General features: G+C 36.6%; 1 protein-coding gene across 1 annotated transcript in view; it reads right to left on the bottom strand.

The window, feature by feature from the left end:
• Nucleotides 1–24,433, bottom strand: part of LOC149799491 (toll-like receptor 4) — a 42,705-nt gene extending 18,272 nt beyond the window's left edge. Inside the window, exon 1 of the mRNA XM_089958866.1 lies at nt 24,199–24,433. Coding sequence (XP_089814992.1) covers nt 24,199–24,264 — 66 coding nt within the window. The 5' untranslated portion in view covers nt 24,265–24,433. The remainder of the gene's footprint in view (nt 1–24,198) is intronic.
• Nucleotides 24,434–27,492: the final 3,059 nt, after the last annotated feature.

Here is a 27,492-nt window from a genome sequence, read left to right on the forward strand (position 1 = left end):
GGTGGATTGTTTTACTTTAGCGGCTTTAGCGAGTTTGGCAATTGCTGATTTTCCTCGCCAGAATCCTCGCGGAGAATAATATATCTGCTCCATTATTATTTACCAGCACCGAATACTAATTTACCTTTCATTGCGCCTTTTATCAACCAAGTTGCCAATTTTTCTTTGAAACTTTTGTCAGGAATCGCGTCTATCGCATGAATTAGCCTAATATCAGCGAGATGTCTTTGTTGTAAATCCCCGCTACGATACGCAAGATCGTGATAGTAACACGCGTTATCGATGGCGTTTACTGGATCTTCGCCGGGATTTGGTTGATTATTATCGTTGAGTCTTATATCAAGCCTCGTGCCGGGTCCGCAGTAATTGTATCCTGGCAGATGCTTCTCTCCGGGATATTTCGCCCAGGGCAACCCGGGTAGATTTTTCATGGAGGCGGTAATGTCTCCTCCGGTTCTATTTTTTTTTTTACAAATCTGAACTTGCGTGTCTTACAAACTTCGCATTCTCCTGCAATTGCGTTCCTGTTATTGCGTGTGACGATTTCGGTTGGATTTATCGTAGCTGTGCGCGTGCGACATTTAACACAATATAGATCCATATATTCTAGTAACATGAATGTAATTGATTTTTCAGCCACGAAGCGACGCGAGCAGGTGAAACACAACGCGGTATTACCGAATTCGATAAGGATGATAATTATTGGCCCGTCTGGTTCTGGAAAGACGCAGTTGTTGCTAAATTTGATAATGCGATGGCTAAAATGGGACAAATTGTATTTGGTTGCACCGTCCGTTGATGATCAGCGTTGTTATCAAGTGCTAAAGGAATTTAGCGACAATACCGACGAAGGCACAATCGAATTCATCACAGACATCAATGAAGCTCCATCAGTGGAAAATTTAGATGGCGGTGTTAATAATCTTGTTGTATTCGATGATGTTATGCTGGATAAGCAAACTAATCCGGCTAGGATATTCTCGCGTGGCCGACACAAGAACACCGATGTGATTTACGTGACGCAGCGATATACGCAAATTCCTAAAGTCATTAGGGACAATTGCAATATCTTATCAGTTTTCAATGGCGTTGATACTCACACGCTAAGAAATATTCATCAGACTTGGTGCAACGGCGATATGGACATAAACAAATTCAAAAATTTCTTCAGCCGCGCCCAGGCAACACCGCATGGTTTCATCACGATTAATCTTCACGATCCGCGCAGTAGATATCGAATCGGTCTTGATCAAATTTATTCATGAGACTCGCAGCCAAACTTTGCAAACTTTGTCGACACCAGAATAAATTCCCCCCCCCCCTAAAATCTTTGTTTTTTACTTGTCCAGAATCATTGATTTTGCACACAAAAATTGCAATCGGGAACGAATTTACGCAAATTAATTTTCGTGGGAAGGCTTATTTTTGAAATCTGAGGCTTCTACGGAGAAAGTTCTCGTAGGAGGCTTTATTTTGGCGGAACCGTCTGGTCTGTAGAACTTCCCTGCTGCTGAGTCATTGTTGTGGCCTAAATTTCAACATACGAAGAAAACAGTAAAATGCAAACTATTATGAACAAGCGAGAAAGAAAAGTTTCACCTCAATTGTATCAATATGACAGCCACCGAGATTCAGCCAAAGGTTTGCGTTGGTTACATTGCTTAATGCAAAACTCAAGACAAGTGGCTACAACATGCTTGAAGCGGTAGCGAAAAGAAGATTGGATCTTTACATGTGGATTATTGGGATTTAAGGACCGTAGATCGTATACGAATTTCAGAGATGTTTTCTTCATGGATAACCCACCTGCGAACCTCATAAATAAATTTTATAAAACCCAACCTATTCACTATGAAAAAAGTTGCACGAGAAAATGTACTAGTAACGTCAAAGTTAAGAAATGATTAGGATACCAAGTAGTAGCAATGTGGGCATACGACTGAGATCGATGCCTCAAAACAGATCCAGACTTTTAGGGCATAATCAACGGCGGAAAATGGTGCAGATTTTGATTTTAATCCAAGGGAGAGCTTGTTTGGATGACCGGCCAATGTTATACCACCTTTATAGGTAGGAGCCGAATCTCGAAAGGAAAAAGTCAGGTATATGGATGTGTGTTCGTTGAATCCATTGGTGTGTAAATATGTTCGATGTCCTATCGGTCACCATGAAAGTTTGACAGAACACGTTGACATTGAACATATCTGACAGTACAGAAGTTTGATCAACTATTTTTCCACCACCTTAAAATTTGGTGGACCTAAGTCAGTACACTCAGTTTATGAAAAATGATGGAAAACCCATTAAACACGTGGTAAACGTACGTGAAAATTTGATCTTGATTAATTACGAGTAAGTCATGGTGTTTATCCCAGACGACGAGTTTGGCACTGTCAATGTTACTGATTACGTGACAGATAATTGCATTTAAAAATTGTATTCATTGCTGGAAACTTTAGGAGGTCGTGACCTTTCTTTCCCACTGATAAATGCTCGTATATTGATCGCCCTGGAGTCTATCTCCCATGCCTCGAAGAGTAACGTTTAGGAGAGTGGACCGACAAGCATATCTCCTTTAGATATATGATAGAAAATATAGATTCTGATGGTAATTGTTAGGATTAACTTTCAATCAAGGATCATCTTCGTAGGTAAATTAAAAAAAACTTATACAGCAACAAGGGAAAATACCATGTTAATATTAATGTCACTCTTTACCTTTTTGTTTTTGTGCCACGCGAATGTCAAATTACGCTTGTCGCCATGGGGTCATTTTGTCACCATAGCGTCACATGTCCAGATCGTGGGCGTAATGTTAGTTCTCATTGTCGCCAGAGTGTCATACTATACTACTCATATTCATGAAAGAAACTATTGAACAAGATTGAGTCATTATTTACAAAAAAGAGTTAGACGTAGGTATGTAGATCAGTAAAGATAATTTGTAGCTGTAATAATAAGTCAGAAAATTCACATTCTACAAGTACATTTCATGGATAAATTTGTATATTACATACATTAACAATACCATGGCATTAAAAGTGTTGGTATAAAGCAATTGTATATACCAATTCCACTGGTCTATCAACTTGTGATCTGCCGATGGCGCAATAATACGCATGTATAACATTATGCGTGCTGTCGATTCTAGGTTTGTAGTTCAATGATGAATTTCTACTCATTAATCGTAAGTGACGTATGAAAATGACGATAAAATATATTAATAATCCCTGTTTACTAAATCAATTTAACATGGTACTTAATTTCATCGCAATCCTTTCTGCTTTCCGTCCCCACCCCCCAGCCCCCATCATGCATAGGAGACAAAATACGCAGAAATCTGGAGTGAGAGAGAGAAAAAGAATTTGGCCTAGATGGAAACTTTGAATCTGAGCTTACACCAATTTACCTACAAAAATGTGGTCCATCGTAACGTTATGTATACAATTTCCTTGGGATTTATCTACAGTGTTTATGTAATCAATGATATAAAGTTGCTATCACCTGTCAACACCATACGGAAAATGTGTTTGCTACAAGGAACGTATACCGTAATGTACTTAATTATTTGTTGTTGCTGTTGTTGTTTAAAAAAAACTATTATAATGGTTATCGTTAATTAAATATGAAAATATACAAAGGCTGGCACCCTTTCACTCTATCTCTGTCTCTCTCTGTTTCTCTGTCTGTCTCTGTCTGTCTGTCTGTCTCTCTCTCTGTACTATCGTAGCCAAATACGGGAGAACGTCCATGCAAAGACAAGCGTATAGTATGTTCCCGTGTGTAATATGAAGATGTTTCTAGTCTCTGGACCTAAGAGTGATAGTAGAAGTGAAGTCAAACAGACTAAAGGAAATGAGAGAGAGAGAGAGAGAGAGAGAGCTATGGAGAGGGAGAGTGGAGAGGGAAAAACAATTTTATGATCTGTAATAATGCAATGCAAAAAAACGAATTATATCAACTGTTAAAACATTAAAATAGTTCAATTACCTCTTGCTGGTTCTTCATTAGTATATATTCGTAAGGGAATTGCTGAGCGCAAACTGTGTCCAAGAAGATAAAATGCTTTGTAGAGCTCTACCATCACTCATGTTTGTATCATGAGTGTCTTATATTGATTAAATCAAAATGAATGAAAATATTAACTCAAAAGAGAAAATAATCAACTGATCAATTTGCAAAGATGATTGTGAATAGCCCGATAGGCACAAAATTACATTTTGTAGCGGACACACTCGTCAGGGATGTAAGGAGTTCATTCAAGTGGTTAATACACAATTACCTGTAATCAAACTCAACTACGTTCAAAGGGTAAATATGTGTATTTGTATGTGACATAAATATAATGTATGCATAGTATGTACGCTGTGTCAATGATATAGCACTCGCTGTATAAACTTTATATTTAAAGGAAACTCGGCAATCCTCGTTTGCTTTCAATAACAATGGATGCATCTCGAGCAGCAGAGAGGGTGAACAGACCACTTAGGGGAATGGTCACCCTTGTGTTTTACCAAAAAAAATAGTGACCCTTCATAGAGGTCAATACCACGTCTACGATTATTGTTTGTCCCAAACAGAATTGTAGACGCCCCCTCTCTGCTGCTATCCATGTTGTAAAAGAAATTTTAAGTTTGATGAATATTTGTCTTTTCATCTGAATCATGGGAATCTTCATCTGTTTCATCTTCATCTGTTTCATCTTTATTTGTTCTATGTTTCAAGTAATATTCAAGTTCTGATGGTGGTTTTTCTATTTTTGGATTTATGTTCTTTCTGTGTTTATAATATATCATCAAACTTCTGTATCGATCTCCACCGCAATTTTTACAAATCTGATATAATCCTCTAACGCCGTTGTTACATCCAACACATCTTCGTGGACCAGCATGAGGGTTTTTCTTTATAAGATAATTATGTTTCTTGCAATATTCTCCACGGCACCTTTTGTTGCATTTATCTGTTGTTCCTTGACGTAACCACGCACAGTTGTTCATTATATTAATGATATCTGTTTAATTCAATTTAATTTTATCATCACCCCTGTTACCCAAATATTTTATCAATACCCACACGATATCTTGTTCTTGCATCATGTAAATTTATTGTTATAAATCCATGCGGGGTAGCTTGCGCTCGTGAGAAGAAATTTTTGAATTTAATTATATCCATGTCACCACCACACCAGGTTTGATGAATATTTCGCAACGTGTGTGTGTCTACGCCATTAAACACAAATAAAATGTTGCAGTTGTCTCTAATCACCTTCGGAATTTGTGTATATCGTTGAGTAACATAGATCACGTCTGTATTTTTATGTCTACCTCGGGAAAATATTCTGGCTGGATTTGATTGTTTATCTAGCATCACATCGTCGTATACAACTAAATTATTAATAAATCCGTCTATGGAATCTACGGATGGTGCTTCATCAATATCGGTTATAAACTCTATAACATCATTATCTTCATCCAGTAATCGCGCGTTTTCATTGAAATCTTTAAGTACATCATAACATCGTTGATCATCAACGGATGGTGCTACTAAATACAACTTATCCCATTTCAACCATCTCATTATCAGATTAAGTAATAATTGCGTCTTACCCGATCCAGATGGTCCTATGATAATCATTCTGATGGAGTTCGGTAGCGCAGGATGATGCTTAACTGGCTCTCGCTGCCGAGTTGCTGAGAAATCAATTATATCCATATATATTATAACATGAATTTATATTGTTTACGCTGTAAAGTTAAAACTCCAACTATTGATTTAGCTACGGTTACAACAAAAAATAAAAAAATAGCGTACGGTGGAAAATGTTCTGTATGCTGTAGAAAGAAATTTTCGTTTTTACCTAATAAGCGGGGTGGTGATATTGCTAATTTGATGTCAAAGTTTCCAGGTGCTCCATGGGCTAAATACAGCGGAGAAAAACATCTACCAGGATATAATTATTGCGGTCCTGGTACCAGACTTGATATCAGGCTCGATAATCAAGATCAACCAAAACCAGGCGAGGAACCAATAAATGCTATTGATCGAGCTTGTCATTCTCATGATGTAGCTTATAAAAGTCAAAATCTACAAGATAGGCATATTGCAGATGTAAAATTAATTCATTCATTAAATTCTATAAAAAATAAAAATATTAGAGAATCATTAGCTAATTGGTTAGTAAGATCCTCGATGAAAGGTAAATTAGCGATTGGGGCTGGTAATTAATAATGGAATCAATTTATTATTCGCCGAGAGGATACTGGAGAGGCAAAGCAGCAATTGGTAAACTCGCTGATGCAGCATCGGTTAAACATTCTACTGCTAAAACGTGGTTATCCAAACAAGCAATATGGCAAATTTATCTACCACGTCCTAAACAAATTCAGTACTCGTATTTCGATGTCAGTGTTCCTAATGAAGTTCATCAAGCTGATATTCTGTTTTTACCGCATGATACTGTACGTGGAAAAACGTACAAGTACGCGCTAACCGTAGTTGATGTTGCAAGTAGATATAAAGAAGCAGAGCCGCTATCGGCGAAAACATCATCTGAAGTAGCCGATGCGTTTGAACGAATTTATCAACGAGGTGGTCTACGATGGCCACAGCTACTACAGGTTGATCCTGGTAAGGAATTTCTTGGTCCAGTATCATCGTTGATGAAACGACATAATACCAAAATACGACGAGGTCATACTGCAATTCACCGTGATCAAGCAATTGTTGAGCGATTTAATCGAACACTTGCTGAACGGTTATTTGGATATCAATACGCGAGGGAATTTATTCAGGATAAGAGATCTCGTGAATGGGTTGCAAGATTACCAATCGTGATAGCTGCATTAAATAATGAAATCACACGAACAACCAACATGAAACCCATTAGCGCGGTCACAAAAAAAAATATACCAACACAACGGAAAGATGCTGGAAAACAAAAAATATTAGGTGATGTCACAGTCAGATATTTATATGAGCCTGGTGAACTTGAAGGTGGTAGCGCGAGAGCAACTGATCCTATTTGGAGTGTTACCACACACAAAATATCTACCGTGACAAGATCCACTGGAAGAAATGTAGGCGTTTCCAGACCTGCAATCTACAGATTAGATTCTGCTGCTCCTCAACGTGGATTTACACGTGAACAACTACAAATAATTCCCGCGGATACACAACTACCGCCGCGATCACTCCGGTGATTTCGATCACTTAACTAGCGCCTCTACGTCGATTACACTCAAGACAGGTTAACATGGTATTTTCTCGTGTATGACCGCGACTATTATCTTTTCTATCTACGGTGAATTGTCTTGAATCATTACTCGAATACCGCCATAACATTATACAATTACAACTGGTGCAATGATTGTTCTGCTGCTGTTTTAACTCAATAATAAATTCAACATCAAGATCAAAGTCGCGTTTATTTTTTTTGTCAGATTGTTTGTATCCGATTAATTTTTTTCTTATTATATCATCATCGATGATGTTAAATTTATCAACGATTTCAGGAATTATGATTCTACGTAATTGAGATATATTTCTGACCCTCGATACCGCTAAATAAACTAAATTTGACCACTCGATGCGATCGTCTACAATCCAGACTCGTGTATCAGAAATAGTTAATCCCTGAGACGAGTGGATCGTCATAGCGTATCCTAACACCCATGGAGATTTGTCAGCGCGTAATGCATCTTCGACTACACTGATATCAACGGCGAAAATATCATTTAATACGAGAATCTGTTTCCTTGACTCTGTCTGTCCTGGAATATCAACATTAATATTCTGTTTTCGTGTATCTGATGGTCTATAACACAACGGTACGGGTAGTTCTGAATATTGTTCTTTATGTAGCTGAAATAACTGTTGTTGTAAAGCGTCTCTGATTATTTTTCTACTTGCTACGATCAAATCGGTGGGTCTCCATGAGTTCAAAAAATCACTCATTGATGTCTCTGAGATCACTCCACGTATTATTTCACACTGAATTTTGTTTGATTGTAATCTGATTAATTTTTTAAACTCCTTCAAATTTGCATCAAGAGCTCTATGATCATCATCTATTTCTTCATAATAATCAACGAAATTTTTTAACCAATCATGTGGAGATGGTCCAACAAAGGGCGGAGGTTGACCATGATCGCCACACATTATTATGGCGGTATTTTTCGTCGACAACCAATCAAGAAACATTTTTAATGTATCCAATGAGACCGTGCATATCTCATCCCAAATAATTATTTTAGGTATATATTTTTCCCCCATCCGTTGAGGAGTCCATGTATCCCCGCGCCATCGGAAGAAACTATGATACGTACACGATTGTACTTGCCGCTGTTTCATCTCACGTGCGAGTCTATGTGTGGGTGTCAGCACGATTATATCTGAATTTCTAAAAACATTAATCGTTCGAGTTGTTTTGCCGCATCCACCAGGTCCATTGAGATATACTGTCTTATATCTAGTTATTGGATCACTCAACGATGGTGCCTTCGACATTTCTGATATTTTATTACCCTCACGATAAACATCTCTCACTGGAACATCTGCTGATTCTGTGTAATTGTGTAATAGTTCCTTTTTTATTCTCCACGAACCCCATCGTTCATCATTACTTGTAAATTTCATAACAGGTTCTAAATATTTACTTGAAATATAAAACGAATCTGTTGCGACTCTGACTGCGGTCTCAGGAAATCTATTAATCATCGATAATAAATTTATAGAAACATAAGCCAACATGGAAGATCTTAGATGAGTATATTGCGGGGATACGTCATTTATGTAACTAACGATCGTACCTAATTTTGTTCCGTCGGATAAATAAACACTCTCTCGATTTACAAATGTATTTTTCGCCGTTGTATCAGCGATTATAAAATCGTACTCGGCATCATCTAAAATTAATCGTGCGTGATGTCTTTTATAATCATATGCACCACCTTGAGTAAATTTACCTATAATTTTTCTACCGAGATCTTTTGCGGTTTTGAGTTTAATCTCGAGAATTTTAGGAATATCATCTTAGGAAACATCAGGATATTTTTCCTTAAACTCGCTGATAACTTCAGAATCTGACATGGGCAACCAAACTTTGGTCTGTGCATGATATGATATAATTGCCTCACTGACCACCAACGATGTCAGTATCATACAATCTAGCATATATCGCAACAGAACTATAGGTGCCCAACGTTTTTCACAAAAATGTCTGCCAAACCAAACATAACAAATCTTGTGAAGATTTTCGTTAAACTCGAACGACTCAATACAGGCGAATCCAGTCAGATCAAAATCAGGTAATGGTCCATTAATTGCCACTCGCGTCATCTCGTTTGTAGGGTGACCAAATCTTTCAAAGTACGTAGAACAATCTCCGTATCCCAGAAAACTTCCTGGATAACATGCAACCATATCAACCGAAATAACATCATTGTAATTGTATTTGGCATTCCATAATCCGCCATGTCCATATTCGACGCAACTTGCACGTACGTCCTCGAGTAAATCAAATCGTGTTGGTTTCCATGAATTTCGTTCTCTGGCGAAATGAGCCGCAACAGATGGAACGGTAAAACAATTAGTTAGTAATTTGTCAGTATTTTCCGCGTGCTTGCACTGTAAAAACGTCGCAAGATTTTTCATCTCGTCATGGAGGGATTCTGTGCGATATATTTCACCGTTCGGTTTGACAAACTGATCAAATTCACCCTCCTCATTACTTTTGAATAACCATACCGATACAGGATCGGTTTTACTTATTTCGTTAATAAAATCAAACATACTCATATCTGCCACAGAATTATCTGCCCCAGAATTATCTGTGGGGTAAAATCTAACAGTTCGATCACGTGGAAATATTGTTACTGCTTTAGTCCATGCGTGCGCGTTATGATCGATAATATTTATTGGAGCTCCCTTCGATTTATATTTCGACTGGTACAGTACTTCTCCCGTTATTGTTGCTACGGTTATTGGAAATTTTAATATATTTCCTAACTCAGCAACATCTTTTATTGTAGCACCAGTATCCCTAACTGAATCAGCCCACGAGTTTATTTTTTCACGCCTTAAATCGGTTAATCCATTTCCACGCATCGCGTTTGTAAAGTGTTCTATTACTCGTTCAGCCACACAATTTAGCCTTGACAAGGTCAAGGATGATAATTTCATCGGCGCTAGTTTATCAACGTTAGGTTTTTTATTTATCTCATAAATTCCATAAATAACCGCCGTTACAGGATACGCTCTCTCATAATACGGTTTATCAATACCAGTCAATAGACCCGGTCTGGAATTTTTACTTAATATGATAGTTTTATTATTATTAAGGACAGGATCATATTTGTCACGGATAATCCAACTATCTGTTTCTGTTAATACAATAAATTTTACTCTGAAGAAATATTTTTGATTGCCCTCGTATTCAGCGATGTAGTTAATGATAGTTGCCGCTCGCTTGTCATTCATTGTGGCGTCCTTGACAGAGTCAAGGCGTATAATCTTGAACGTTGACCATGTATGAGATGCACCATCCGTGTAAAATTCTTTCTTAGCGTCATGAATTTTCGAGATCAAACTTTTATTTTTCGGATCAACCAGATCTCGTACTGGCAAGTCAGAAGATAATCTGTCAAGGTTGAATTTATACTTAACAGGCCTAGTTTGGGATAATCTCTCAAACTCGTTCATATAATTAAAACAAATATTTAAATAAAGAAAATTATATATATATATACAATGTCTCAATGTAGATGGTTGATGATCGGCTCAGTAAATCGATGCAACAAATCCTGTAGAAAGGAATTTTGTTGGATGCACTCACAAAACATACGACGAGGAAGTCTAGGACCAATACCATGTCTGCGGTGTGGTATTGGAGTGCGAGGAAAAACAGAATTATGTGGAAAGTGCGGCGGAAAACGGTTCAGAGAACTTTAAAGATATTATGACAAAAAAAATAATAGCGGTGAAAACGCTATAAAATCCGTGAAGGATTATATATCAAGATTTCAGACAAACAATGATTTAAACATATAATATTATTATAATGGAGCAAAATATATTTGTCCCACATCCTGTCATAACAAACTATGAATCAAATATTAATGGTATCATCAGACACTGCAAGTTGAAGAAACAAGTTGGTTGTATTAATAATGTTGGTTATCTTAGATTTACAGTTGGAAAGAAACATTATTTCTGTCATAGATTTACGTATGAATGTTTCTTCGGAGTGATCAATGACGGTCTTGTTATTGATCATATTGATGGAAATCCTCAAAACAATAATTTATCCAACCTTCGTGTTGTCACATACAGCGAGAATAATACACGTGGAAATACAGGAAGATGTAAGACAGTTTCTAGAAGGGTAGTAATTTCCACAAACATGGAAACTGGTGAAGAAATTATGTTTCGTTCGATGCGTTCAGCGGCGAAATATTTTGATATTCACCCGCAATCAGTACAAAGAGTGGCAGAAAATATATATAAAACAGCTTTATCGAAAAAATATAAACAGAAAATTACATTTCAGTATCAATAACTATCATCACCACATTATTAACTATCATCACCACATTGAATTAATTTTTTTAATTTATGTCACAGTAGGTCCTCCATACACTACTGAATTTTTGATTTAAGGGGAGATTACTTTGTAATATATAGTTTTCTTCGTAGATGGTTGGTTTTTTATGATCGTAATTAGTCAGTTTAACTAATTACATCGTAACTAATTACATCGTAACTAATTACTCGTAGAAGTATTATTTATGTTTTTTAAATATTTTCCCATCATACAACACATGATCCGTAGGAAGCTGTGTGTGAAACAGAAACCGTTACTCATTGTAATCAACCTGCAGTTGTGTGTTCACTGAACTTACATTCTGGAAAGTTCTTTGACTGGTGCATTAATGCCACTATTATTATTGATTTTCGGTCTGCTTAGGAAACCAGCTACAAATACAGAAACTATTATTCAGAAACTGTTATAAATACAGAAACTGTTATTCAGAAACTGTTATAAATACAGAAACCGCTACAAATACAGAAACTGTTATAAATACAGAAACTGTTATTATTCAGAAACCGCTACAAATACAGAAACTGTTATTATTCAGAAACCGCTGTTTAGTGTAAATATTGGTTCCTTAGCTATATAGCTAGCTATATATTAACTTCCGAAACATATGTTCGTAACAATGTTTGATAGCTCGATCAGTATGGTATTGGACTGTGGCGCTCGCGGTCCAGGATCGAATCCCCATGGCTGACAATTTGTCGGTGGTGCGCATAATTGCGATTTTTATAATAGTGGGGGGAACCGCAAGAACCCCTCCGCTCAGCAGAATTCACCCACAATATTGACTTGTGGTTGATACCTATTTTTCGTATCACCCACTGGATTAATTATTATGGGTGGGTTTTTGCTGAGCGTACCTGTCCCAGAAACATCCCGACGAACTCGAAGGGGTTCTGGGATATTTTTTTTTTATTTTAAAGATTTATATATTATATAATGAACCATGAAAATATCAATGATGTAATTGTCGCTATTAAAAAATTAAAAAAAGATGGAATTAATATATCTGATGAACTTAATCCTGAAAAAATAGTTTCTGATTTTGAGATTTTACAAGAACGTAAAACCATGGGGACACACACACTATCATCTGAATACAGTCTCATGAAACGGATTCAATCGGCAATGTTTCAGTCGCTAGCTACCGTAGAAGATGATCATGTGAAGGAGTTCGTTCCTCTTTCTACCGCCGTAGAAAGAATTAAGTCGTTATTATCCCACGAGTATGAGGCAAAGAAAACGATTAGTACTCGCATAAGACTATTAAGAAAAATAATGTCAGCGAGTAACTTCGTTACTGGTGAAACGATCCAGAGTAACTTCGTTACTGGTGAAACGATCCAGAGTAGTAATTTTGAAGATGACTGAGATCTTTGATCAGAAATATTATTTCTGAATTTGATGGGTTAGTAATTTGTTTTTTTTTTTACTGAAATTTAACAAATTTGTACAATTTCTTAATTTTACAAATTATTTATTTCTGAATTAATTTATTTATTTACTGAATTAATTTATTTTTTTTTACTAAAATCAAGAAAAATGCACAAATTACTTGATTCTGACGGGGTAGTTGGTAGTCAAAATCAAAGAAAAATGCACGAATTACTTGATTTCTGACGGGGTAGTTGGTAGTCAAAATCAGGAAAATTGAGCAATTTCGTTGTATTTTAGTAAAAAAAAATAAAAATCTCAGTAAAAATAATATTATTAATAAATAAAATTTGTTAGGAACAATTTGACAAGGTTAGAACTTTCTTGATTTTGACGGGGTAGTTGGTAGTCAAAATCAAGTAGTTCGTGCATTTTTATGTTTCTGACGGGGTAGTTGGTAGTCAAAATCAAGTAATTCGTGCATTTTTATGTTTCTGAGGGGGTAAGTTGGTAGTCAAAATCAAGTAATTTGTACAATTTCAGTAAAATTAATAAATATTATTTTTTTTATTTTTTTAAGTTGATCGAATTTGATTCTGATCTCTGTTACAAATGTTCTTCTAACTGTTAAGAAATCCTCGCGTGTAAAACCCTCCTCCACATGAAGATCTACGATAAAGTCTTACGACAGAAATCCTTAAGACAGAAATCCTTAAGACAAAAGTCCTAGGACTTTACATACAGATTTATTACAAGCTCTTCTCCACGTATGTCAATCAAGCGATTAAGGTGGTATTGTGACACCGCAAATACACGGGATTAGTTGGTTCTTGCACGATTAAACTTCCAGGGGGAACTTGTGGTGTGAACGTGTATAGGATGTATCCTTGTTGAGCTTGATTTGATCTTCCGAGATCTATTTGATAGCTGCCATCGATTACGTCACAAACCAGATTGACCGCGACAGTCGGTGTTATATTAACGATCCGCGGGGATACGTGTCTTCCGCCGCCATGTGGATCATTATCATATCTGAGAACAACTGCTAATGGTGCTAGTTTTTTCCACACATCGAGTATTTTAGGAAAAAACTCATCAATGACATCACTGACAGATTTTCTTAATTTATCCGGATTATAATCAGGAAACTTAAACGTTACAATGTCAGCTTCGGGTATTTTGTACTTGGCTGCGAAGGATTTTTTATAATCGCTTGATGACTTAAGAACCATATCTCTAATTCTGTTATAGATAACTTCAGAAGAATTAACTATATAATTTAAAACTTCTATGTACCTAATAATATTATCGCGCGCGGATGTTGAATCAAATAAATATTCTTGAAAACTATCACGTAAATTATTTACCTGTATTTCATGGTCTAAGTTTATTGAAGCAAATATAGAATCAATATTCAAAGCAATAACACGTTCATTAAGATTATACAAAAGAGCTCTAGGATCATATACAGGTGTTCCCCCCCCCCCCTCCTTCCTGGTTTTACTTCTATGTAATCTAGCCATTCTGCATTCATTTTAATATCATGACGAAGACTGGTCTTTGACGTAAAATCATCCCGAGTTGGTTCTGGTGGTCCTTCATGCACCGGGGGAATTTCAGGCCATCCTAGCACGGATCTGATTGAAGATTGATAAATATCAACGGCATAATCAGGCGAGTTTATTTCAACCGTCGAGGACAACGTCGGCTCATGAACGTTTATTGATATTTTTGATTCCTTTCCCGTTATTGATTTTATTCTACGCGCAAATTCCTCACTGATTTGTTCGATCTCATAACTGCCAGTTGGTATTCCAACAACAACCCAGTCAGGTGTTCCATCGGATTTGTTCTTGTTAGTAAATACAAGCGAATTATTTGCTGGTGTACCATGAAACGATTTTGATCTGATATTGGGCCAGCTGTAATGTACCCGTAATTGTGCTAGTGCTATTTCTTTTACTGGAATTGCAGTAGGAAAATTAACACTAAATTCAGGATTAATTGAACTTACCGAGATCATTGTTATCTTTGGCGGAGTTGTGTTGATCACGATCTGCTGGAGTAATTCTGTCATTATTGATACTTGTATCTTTAATACCTTCGTCGTATATTTTGGTCATCATTGAAAATTCGAAATCAGATATAATTCCATCACTGAGACTCGCTGATAACAACGAGGATAATTTCGAGTATGCTACCGTCGCTGTATGTAATTTTATTTTGTAATCGGATAATTTTTCGTTCGTACAAGTACATATTTTTTTGTGATGATACCAAGCACACCTGCAATAGTTGTTGCTGCTGAAATACAAACAGTTACAGCTACTGGTGCCATCGTTGTCAACGCTGATAATATTACACCGGTTCCAGCAACAACAGCGGATACTGAATAAACAATCACATCAACGATAACCAATCGTCGTCGATATTTTTTTACTTTTACTGTATATTGATCGACTTGATCTTTTAGCGCAGCCTGCCATTCACGCGCTTGATTGTATCTGTATTGTGCACCGTCCATATATATTTATGCAGTAAACAATTGAGGTGTTTCAGCTACAAATTCCAAACACCACCAGTAAGATATTGCGGTTAATTCCTTATCAGCTGCTTCCAGCATAAATACTTCTTCGGTTCCGCTATTTAATACAACAGATACAACCCCGGGAGACCTGTCGGTGGAATGACGCCATGGAAACGTTGTAAATATGTAAAATTTTGCAGCACTAAACACAGACAGCCTGTACATGCCAGTGACTGTTGCGGTATATTTGATGGTATTATTTTGTTTTGACCATGTTGCAAATCCCGATGATACCGTGCATACGATGTTTGTGATATGCCCGGGAGTTATTTCAGCTGGAATTTTAATCAGATTGGTTTTATTGATAATCTCAGGAATTCCCGCTACGATGTCTAGCTGTGTTCGTTTGATCGTGTCTAGGTTACTTTTGATATCAACGAGTTTTATATCGATGACGGAAGGAGTTCCAAAGAACTTATTTATGGAATCATCGGTTTTCTGAAAATTTCTTCGAAGCCTTGTAAACGTGCCCGTGTGAACGTCATACTCGGCCCGTAGCGTGGATAGTTTTCCATCCACGTCGTCGACGTATTGTTTGTTTGCGACGTCGTTGTCAGATTTTGGAGCTGTTACAGCTACTATTTTGTTCCCGTTCATGTTAAGTTCACCTGTCATCGTGTCACCGGTGTTTCTCACGCGATTAGCAACACTTTTTGCAATTTCATCTCTGATGGTTTTAAGTGACATACTTGAATCTCTGATTCTACCACCGTCAGTAAACACGGGAATATTATCCGTAACTGCACCGAGTACTCGCCGGACTATATCATTCCATCTGATATTGCTGGTTTTTAGTTTACCATATCGATCTTGAAAAATAACAACTTCATCTGGGTCAACTCCAGCAAGGTTCATAATATCAGCGAGGTCATCCTTGGTCGCATACTTTGACAGATCAATGTCGGATTTTATTTTCTTACCAGTAGAAGATCTTCCGTAAATGTCAACCATTATAATAAGATCCGTTGTTTAAAATGCTTTACGCGCAACATATCGGTTGCTTGTATAATCGTGCACGACTTTATGTGGCGGCCTGGATGATTTTGATATTGCGTCGAGTACATTAATTACTTCACGGCCGCATATTGGCGGATCTGTCATTGTTTGTGTGGGTAGCGTTGAATACCAAACTCTGGTTGTTGCGTGGAGTGGTGCGACATACTTGATAAATTCAACAGGTGGAGCTAACCCGTACGAGTCAAAATAAACAATTCCACGCGGGTCAACCGCGTATGATACCCAATGAGTACCGGGTCCGGAACGTTTGTCAAGATTAATAATACCTGTTTCTAGTTTGTTTGGTTGTTTCGGTAATTGATCTCGCATAAAAACACCTCTAAAGGCAGATATTTTTAATTTTTTAGCAGCATCAAGTAAATCAAAATTTGATGATGGAACATTTAACGAAATGACCCTGGAAGCCTTAGGCCTCTCCCCCAACGAGATCCCGGTAATCTTAGACCGCGTCCCTTTTTTTTGTATCCTCGCCCTGTTGCTTTCTTTAGTGCCATTCCAGCGGCTGTTCCAACAGCACCTAACGCGGCCGCTTTTGCTACGGCTGGAGCAGCTGCAGCTATTAATGCCGGAATGGCCGCAAGAAGTGGAAATATACCACCCGTTTTAACCATGTCTTTGATGGCGCTCGGGGAGAGATGAAATTGAACTCCAGTTTTTGATTCTAGGGCTTTATTGAAATGTTTAATCTGATTATTTGTCAACGATAATTTGTTTGGACCACCACCAATCTGATCTCGTTTTAGTGATATTTTAGTTCCGCATTTGTTGGCGGTTTTTGATTGAAGCTTTTTTACCTGACCCGGGGTCAGAGTAACATTAACATGACTATACGACATTTTTATATAAAATATATTTTTCTAAATAACACGATTAAAGATTTTCCACCGGTGCATCAACGACCCTCATTCGACCACTGCCACCTTCAAGTAACATGGCCTTGTCGCTAAGTATGACCGCGATCGCTCTGTAAAAGGCACCACCAGCTGGTGGGTTAGTAACATGAGCTCGAAAGTGTATATCAACAACAGATTGTTTGGATAAATCAAGATGTTCTAGTGAAAAATAATAAATCGGATATAGACCTGTAAAATCTAATTGTGATATTTGCAAACCGGTATCTATATTTTGATCACGTCCCATGAATGACATTAAACGATGATATGCGCGCGCTACATGATTTTGTGCATAATTTAGTTGTATATCCTCGGATGGTTCTTGATGTCCATTTATCCGTAAAGAAACTTCACTAACTCCAAGGTTATCAAATATCATATGTGAACGTTCTTGATCATTTATCCGAGCATTATCTTGTAGTGCAATAAAAATATGTCGTGGTGCAGAAACACCCTGTTGTGATGCTATATGCCATGTAAATAAACCATTAATATTGCTTTGAGCAGCATCTGTGGTTACTGTTAACCATGATAGCAATGATTTACCGCCTTGATCCATAAAAGATAGTAATTTTTGTTCCTCAGTAATAGATGGAGTCATTACTGGCATCCACAATGAAAGTTTTGATATATTTACTTTACCCTCGGCAACACCAGCACCTCGCCAAATTGCATCATTATCATTACCTTTTCTTACGAGCACAATTGTGTGTTTAGCTCCAAAGATGACTTTTCTAACATTTCTGCAAAATCCAAAGATGTGAGATAATGGAATTGCACACGAAAAATTTCTATCATCTCCCGACAGTGCTGATCGGCGTGTTGCAAATCCTATGTTGAAAGTCGCACTAACACTTTTTATAATATCAAAAGCAGCAGCTGGTCTGGCTGCGTGTTCAAAGTCAACTGGCTGTGGATCATCTGCAGTAGCTTGAGGTGTCCGTACTTTGGTATACTGAACATGATCAGCGTTGTCAGTAATATCCTTAGCAAACATCATTGTTGGACCAGCTGATCTTGTAAAGTCGTCAGAATATCTCGCCAGACCAATTATTGTTGTAGCAACGTCGACATCATTCTGAACTGATTCAATATTTTTTCCATCAATCATATATGTGGCGCCACTAAATAATGCCATGATCCCGTTGTTGACAAAACCAACACGCAAATTAGCAGCATATGGCGTATTAGCTACAACATTCGTTACAAGTCTACCTTCTACTTCAATAAACGCCTCAGCGGGCAAGAAATATCTACTTGTATCATGAACCTGTAATTCGATTCTCCCCTGATGATTTGGTTGTCTTGCGTCATAAGAATAAAACTGATAATCACGTACAGATTCGTACTTAAGGACAGGTGCCTCCATATCAAATGCTGGGTCTGATTCGCGCCTGAACATTTTTATTATAGTTACCATTTTTCCAAATGATAATCATCGTCGACGAAGACCGCTTCCTGCTATTAAATTTGCTGTTATATTTTTTTCTGCTTCTTCAGATATCGCCGCTAGTTTTTGATTTGCAGCTTGATTTATTATTTTACTAACATCTGCGGGCATCACCTCAGTACTTGCCAGTTTCACCGGTGGTTGTTGTTTTCGTCGCAATAATCGTGCTAGTCTTTCCTTAATCGCCGAGAACGCCTTACCAGCAACATTGACAATTGCACCAGGAGCTTTATCACGAACAATATCAATAGCCTTCATCGATAATTGTTTTGCAACAGGTGCTACTTTTGGAGCTATCCTCGTGAATAATCCCCGAATGACATCACCAAGTCCATTTCCGTAAATTGCTTCATAGATTGGTAATCGTGAGTTTACCGCTCTAACCTGTGTGGGTTTACGATGATTATCATGCACAATCATCTTATTTTATTTACCATTTATCTAACAACTAGTCATCAACGAGCTCATCAATAAGTTCTCGGTAAACGCCAATATCCATGATACCACCTTGAAATAGTCGCCGACAAATATCAGCTGCTTCATTGGTTATTTCTGGTGAATTATTTCCGGCACGTTTTCCTCCTATGAGAACTTCTAACCGTGACACGTCATTGATGATATTATCAGGACATAAACCAGATCCTGTTTTAGGTTCATCTTGGGGTGGTGGTTGCATTACCGGAGTAGGTACTTCAGTGGTGTCCGGGGGTGAACCTTCTCGAAATCCATGTGGTGAACCTGTCGGTGTAAATGTCATTTTCGGTGCAGGAATTTTCTTCGAGAAGGGTGATTTAAGTGACTCTTTAGCCTTTTTAATTTCCGACATCAACCTTTGTTGTGGCGAAGAAGATTGTTGTTGTTCTATTTGTTGCAGAGGTAGAGGAAGCTGATACTGGGAGGACTCTCCTTGTTCTAGTTGTTCCCGTCTCCCTCTAAGTCTTTTTACTTCTTCTTTAAGTCTTTCAAATTCTTGACCTCTAGCTTGTTTTTATTGTAATATACGCGATATATCCATTTAATGAAATTATCATCATTTGTTTTTTCATGACCGGGTTTTAAAATACTAGATTTATTAGATATATTTTTTGATATCATCTCAGGTAATCTCTCTCTTTCAGTGTTTCTAATTTCCTCAACAACTCCTTCGTTAAATCTTGCAATTAATCTTAAGCTCCCTTCTGCTGTTTTGGGTTCAGATGCAAGTTTTTTTCTCACATCGGCGACTTCAGCACGAAGTTCTTCAATACCTTCAAGTATTTCCTCATCAACAGGTGGAGGCTGAGCTGCGGCTATGTCAGTTGGAAGGTCTCGTAAAATCTTTTTTGTTTGTTTGGTTCTTCTTGCTGTTTTTTCAGCCTGCACTGCAGTTTGTTCTAATACCGGAAAAATACCCTTTTTCCTCTTCTCATCTTCCTCTTTAATATCTCCCCATATAGTTTTTTCAACAGCCGATGCAGCTTTCTTAGTAGCTACAGTGACGGGTTTAAATAGTTTTTTAGTGTCTTCTTCGTACTCAACTTTTGATTCTTGCTGCGCTTGCAGATTTTTTCTAAATGAGTCTCTGACAGGAAGAAATTTTTTAATTGTTTCTAATCGTTCTCGTGCTGTTCTTGCAGTATGAGATTCTGGATGTACCATTTTTATTATAACATAATAATTTAATTAATATCAGCAAAAGAGGAATACAGAAGTTTGATGATATATTATAAACACAGAAAGAACATAAATCCAAAAATAGAAAAACCACCATCAGAACTTGAATATTACTTGAAACATAGAACAAATTCCGAAGATTCAGATGAAGATGAAACAGATGAAGATTCCCATGATTCAGATGATGATTCCCAATATTGATAGCAGCAGAGAGGGGCGTCTACGGTTCTGTTTGGGACAAACAATAATCGTAGACGTGGTAATTGACCTCTATGAGTGGTCACTATTTTTTTTGGTAAAACACAAGGGTGACCATTCCCCTAAGTGGTCTGTTCACCCTCTCTGCTGCTTCTCGTGGTATATCATTCACACACACACACACACACACACACACACACACACACACACACACACATATATATATATATATATATATGATTTTAGGGTTCGAATATCTATGGATGCCAATGTATGATCCAGGATTTATATCATGGAGTAGGGATTAATTTCCGTGTTAGTCTCTGAAATATAACTGGGATATCAGTGGTTACTACATTTTACTCAGTGACTAACGTCTTAGGTGTAGGGAAAGACATCTAGACAACACTCAATGGTCCAGTCTGATATGTGCTGACGCTGGTGCATGTAGCAAATATATTAATTCACAGACTTGCGATTCAGACAAATAAGGAATTATATTAAATGTATGTGAAAATCACTCTCGCAACGTAGTCCCCTTCATATCCTGTGGTGCAATCACAATTCCGAAAGTGTTGACAGAAGTCACCAACCATTGTGAGATTTTTTGCTCAAGTTTGGTATGTCGCAATATTATGATGCACTCGAGAAGATTACACAAATAGTCGCATACATCCGATGGACTGTATCAACATACATCTTTAAAGTTACACAACGAGGGGCAAATATTTGACGATCAATAATCTATTTCACCCTGTTTTAAAATATTAAATTATCAAATGTCACATGCGATCTTGATACAGGAATTATTTGCAGATGTTCATTTCAATATACCAGTTACAATGAGAAATTGACAAATCCTCTCGTGAAAAAAGTTTATAGCAATTTATTTGAAATTTCTTTCTCTTTGACTAAGAATAGAGTTTTGGTCGACATTTACAAGCGTGTAATGAAAAATTTGTGAATTTATAATAATGTTTGTAAATAATAAATAGTATATAATTACGGGTGCTAAACAAGGTTGTCCTAAAGTTAGAAATAAGTACCCTATAGGTGCGTTGAAGTCATAAATCACAAGTATGCTAATTGACAAAACTATCAGCCTACAAGTTTTCCTCAAACTCGGTTTCACTTTTTCACATAATAACATATTACGGGCTGGTTATACGATAGGAATACTTTTGATTCGAGTCATATTCTAAATGGTGTTCCTCGAGGCTATATGTTATGGTCACTTCATTTTCAATTGTTTACACACAAAAAAAAAATATAAAAAACCCACTTAGATTTGTGTACAGCACAGTCTATAACGGATCTCTTGAACGATGTTTCTACATTGAATACATCCGTTAAAGGAGTTCCACTGAAAACAAACAGCAAATCGATTTCAACAGTTTATCAGTTTGTTGTAAACAGGGCACTCAGAACGATGTAATCTTATCTTGAGCTGATAACAACCATTGATCAACACTTCCGCCTGAATTCCCATGTCGTGAAAACAATTACTATCCTAACATTCCTACTTCGCCAGTAGCTTGAACGTTATTATATATATATATATATATATATATATATATATATATATATATATATATATATATATATATATATATATATATGCTTGACTGAGGTTTTGGCAGTTGCAGAAACACGTCAAACATTTATTATATATCAATAAATAATAAACTCAGAAATAATTGCGAAACTATTATTTCGACTCCCTTTAATATTTTGTTTTCACGTCTACAGTTACTAGAAAACACAAAATGTCATCTATATTTTAAATGAAGTACGCCACATAGGTGCCATAACAACCTTTCTCCAGATTATATATATATATATATATATATATATATATATATATATATATATATATATATATATATATATATATATAACATTATTGAAAGAGATCATGATACACATAAATTTTATCACTGTATCCAGAGTGAATCTGTATGTATTTTATTGTGCGTAAGGCTGTATAACTTCTGACATGCGCAGATGTATATACCAGTGTATGACGTGTTCATATATGAACCTGTTGACTAATGTAGGCATATAGATTAATTTATTTTAAATATGTAAGTGCATGTGCGAGTACACCAGAGCGCATGTAAGTGACTTTTGTATAAAATAACTTATTATATTGTTAAGGACCAGATGGCAGATGGGTCTCTCATGACCAGACAAAATGTGTTATCCTTTTAAAATAATAATAATAATAATAATAATAATAATAATAATATAATATTAGTAATTGTTATTATTATTAGTATTAGTAGTGACATAGTATTAGTGTTTATATAAGATACAATCATAGTAGATAACATTTTATTTTAGTATTTTGTCCAAATACACACCACTAATCTGATATAAAGTCAAGGAGTCTTTCTAACTCAAGGTCAGGGGATTGTTAATAGTGTTTGAAGTGCTTCGAACAATAAATGTCATGAAGTTTTATGCCTTACTAAATCAAATGAAACTGAAGATTGCTTATGTGATACATCGCCAGTAACATAGCTTAAACTAGGAGTGTCCATTTCACCATGGAATCAGAGACCTATTTGAGTTTAGGCCGAAGTTATATGTGCCTTTATTCTCAGGAGTTCTTGTCCGCAAAGTGCACAGTCAGTTACCAAGTAGTCAAAATATCGGCCGGCTCAGTTAAGTAACAATAATAAATTGAAAAGGCCTGTGAAATATCATGCCCATCCATCCGCAAACTGATCAAATAAGTTTGCATATTTTAGGACAGAAATGTCTTTAAAGTAACAGATCTTTTGTGATAACTTACACACATTCTTTAAAGGAACTGCATATTCACTACTTTTTATTTTTAAAATTTGAAAGTAAAAGGAAATATTTTTGAACAACGAATTGTACATGATATATAAGAATAGATGTCCGGTGTCAGACTTCAGTCGGTAAGTTATCCGACAAATCAGCAGTCCGCAGTTACTTGCATCACAACTATCCATTTTCTCATAGTCGAATTGGACACGGGTCCATTGGGACGAAAAATAAACAGTATTTGATTACTAGTTGTCGATATGTACGTTAGTGTTCCTACTTGCAGAATGGACCAACTCAAGAGAAAATCATTAGTACATCACCGAAGAAGGATGCATGATTTTTCGTATCATAGAAACAAGCGTACTACAAAAAATCAACGCAAGCTGTGAAAAACAGAAAGATATCTTTCTCTAGCATGATATAGGCGTTATATTGATTTGCACAAGCGAACAAATACAATTTTTATATACAGCCCCCCCCCCCTTTGCGGCAAAGGATAAAAAAAGCGGATCACACGGGAATGAATTCAGAAATGGCCACATTTGACCAAAGAGATACATATAGTAGTCTGCCATTGGAATCTCGAGACTAAAATGCTGCCGTAAAAGATGGCGATGAATAATAAGTTACTACTTACCAGTTCGTGTAAAAATAGTCTTGTTCTCGCACGCTGTAAAGAAGGGAAAGTATCAAATAAAGGCATGACAAATTAATGCTTGTATACCAGAACGGAAGTCGGTCTTAATGGATGAAACAGACTGTACCAACTTATATAAGGTTCAGGACAAGGAAGTAAGATAACCCGTCCATGTATCTGTACCTTTTCCTGTTCGGTGACAAGCAGTTAATAAACGAATCTGTAAGGACCGAATCATACAAAAGGTAGTCACCGTATCTCCCCACCCGCGTGTTCCTTAGTTACCGGAGATGTGAAGAATTTCGTTGGAGTGTATTGACATTTCTCCATGCTATGCTTTAATAAGCATGCAGTGTCAAATAACATGACAAAATAGTTGCAAATAATACTCGTACTATGGTTTAACACTAGTAAAAATAGAAAGCAATGGCTCATCAATCAATAAACAAGCAAGATGAATACTATGGGACTTCTGGTAGTTGCTTTAGCGTCTGTGACAATGGTGACACATGTTAGAAGAATTCGATGATTTTTTTTTTTTTTTCTAATTCAGCTCTAACACCTGTTTGGTTAAAATGTACTGCACACAAAAGACGCAAACTAGCAGTTGTTTGCATAAGATAAAGTTCTTGTCTGATCGGTTCTAATTTTTTGCAATCACTTCAACCAGATGCTTCAGTTAGCTGAATATGAAAGCTAATACCGAAAAGGCCGAATCAATCCTAATGTCAGTGACGTTGAATGTCCATTAGCCACAAAACTACAGTACATAGCAACGTCCTCCTATTTTGTAAACATTGGATCATCCCGTTATCTGTACATTTTGAATTAAGTACACGACTTATGTTTATTATTAGAATGAAAATATGATAGTGTCGATTCACCTGCTGAAAGTCACTAACAACTATTTATATTTTATGGTAGAAAAGTATTGATACTTTTTTATTTTTTCAAAAGATAACCAAATAAAGGCAAATATAATTTTAAGGAACGTGATAATTTTGACTGTCCTAAATGTCGTCACATATTTGTAGCTGCTTGAATAGCAGACTGACCAAGATCTTCTATGTTCATTATACAGATACTTTCAAGCTAATAGCATATACCACGATCTACGGCCCCACTATGCGGGTCAGATCTAGGTCCATGCTGTACATCCTTATGATCATTTCAAGCTAATAGTGTATACCCTGTTGTACAGGACCACGTGTTGGAAGGCCGTTGTCAGCGATTGGTGAGTGGGATATGGCTGTTGCGGAGGGGACCATTGATGGAAATGCTTGATATACAGTGGAAGATATTAAGAACACTAAATCGTATGCTGTTTTTAAAACAATGAAGAGTCAGAGAGGTTTGTGTACGATGGGTCCCTAATATGTTGACTCCTTGTCAAAAATGGGATTGTATAATCAACAAACGCGCTAATTGCTTTCGATTGTTTTACTCAGTGAAACCTAATAATTTAATGCTTCCTGTACATTAAAATAAATGTACGGCAGACAGATAGATTGATAGATAGATAGATCGATATATATGTATGCACTAGGCTTGCCGAGTTTCCTTTTAATGAAAAATTTATACAGCGAGTGGTAGGTCATTGATACAGCGTACATGCTATACATATATTTTATTTTTATCACATACAAATACACATACTTGCACCTTGAATGGAGTTACGATATGCTTCTGGCAATTGTATTGACCTAGTGAATGAACTCCTCACATCCCTGCGAGTGTACCCGCTACAGAATATAGTTCTACGATGTTTCTACAAATACGGTTAGCCTCTTGTAGGCTGAACCTAAACTGTCAGGCATTCACGTACTGACGTATGGAAATTAGCGTGGAATGTAAACTAAGCGAAATGACGAACCAACAAGAGGTAATTAAATATTTTAATATATTGACAGTTCATTTAAGTCATTATTTTGCGAAACTCCCCCACGCTCGTATGTCATGAATTTTCGACCGTATCTAGCTACGATAATTCAGAGAGAGAGAGAGAGAGAGAGAGAGAGAGAGAGAGAGGTGGGGAGGGAGGGACGGAGGAGACAATTTGGACATTTTACTATTTAATAATTAGTAATCAAGTTTTAGAACATTATAATAGGTTTAAGAATCAACAACAACAAAGCATTAAATACCCTACATTACGTGTGCCTCGTAACCGACAAATTTATCAGGCCTAGTGTCGACCGGCAATTGCAGCTATGTATCATTGTCATTATGAATACAGTAGATAGATTGCAAGGAAAGCGTAAACATACCCTTACAACGAACCAGATTACTGTAGGGTACTTGGTACAAGTTCAGTTTTATTGTTTTCGTCCAGCGCCATGTTTTTCTTTCTCACTCCAGATTTTTGCTTTTTGTATGTCCCTTACGCACGAGAGGGTAGAGGGGAAAAAGGATTCCAATGAAATTGTGTACCATTTTAATTTCATTTAGACAACAGGGACTATTGATCCTATTATCGTTATTTTCATGTCATTTATAATTAAATGAATGAGTAGAAATTCACCATTGATCTATAGGCCTGCAGTTGAAAGAATGTTTATATATTTGTATTATTGCGCTATGCGCGGATCACAATTTGATATACCAGTAGTATTGGTAGATCAATTTGCCTTATACAAACACTTTAAATACCTTGCCACTTTTAATATATATATTTTTGCTGCATAAAACGTGGTACGTTCCTTAACTGGTGACACTGTCGAAAACGTGCAATTTGAACGACTTTAACAATTCTTGTGTGATATATTTTAAACGTGCTAATGGTGGTGTGTCTTTTATGTGATTTAATTGACTGCTGGAAAATATTGTTTGTCATATCAGATTGATATGTTTGCATTACTGTTCATTGCCATCAATTAGAAAGTGCTATGGTTTTATCAAATAGAATATGCACTGACTGCACTTGGCAACTAGAGTAATAATTCGATCCTTAACGACGTACACAAGTGTTATCTCTGTACCATATATCTCATTCCTGTGTTGGTGATTTATCACCCCTATCTGACTATGCACTATTATGCAAATATCCTGTCTGCTCACTTGATTGACACATCTTTATTTTATAGGATTACTGGTTAGAACAGAGAACTACATGTGGAAATAGACAGAATGATATTAATCGAATGATTCCAATATGAGCATAAATTAGTGCTTTGAAATGACCTTACTGTACATCGTTGTGGTTAGATTATTGTTGTTGCCTTTCTCGTTTTCATCGTAACATTTATATCCTTCAGAGTTCTTTATCTGAAGGAAGCTTGTATTTAGACAAATTTA

This window comes from Sinohyriopsis cumingii, chromosome 5 (genome assembly GCF_028554795.1).
Source record: "Sinohyriopsis cumingii isolate HCF-2022 chromosome 5, ASM2855479v2, whole genome shotgun sequence".
NCBI lineage: Eukaryota > Metazoa > Mollusca > Bivalvia > Unionida > Unionidae > Sinohyriopsis > Sinohyriopsis cumingii.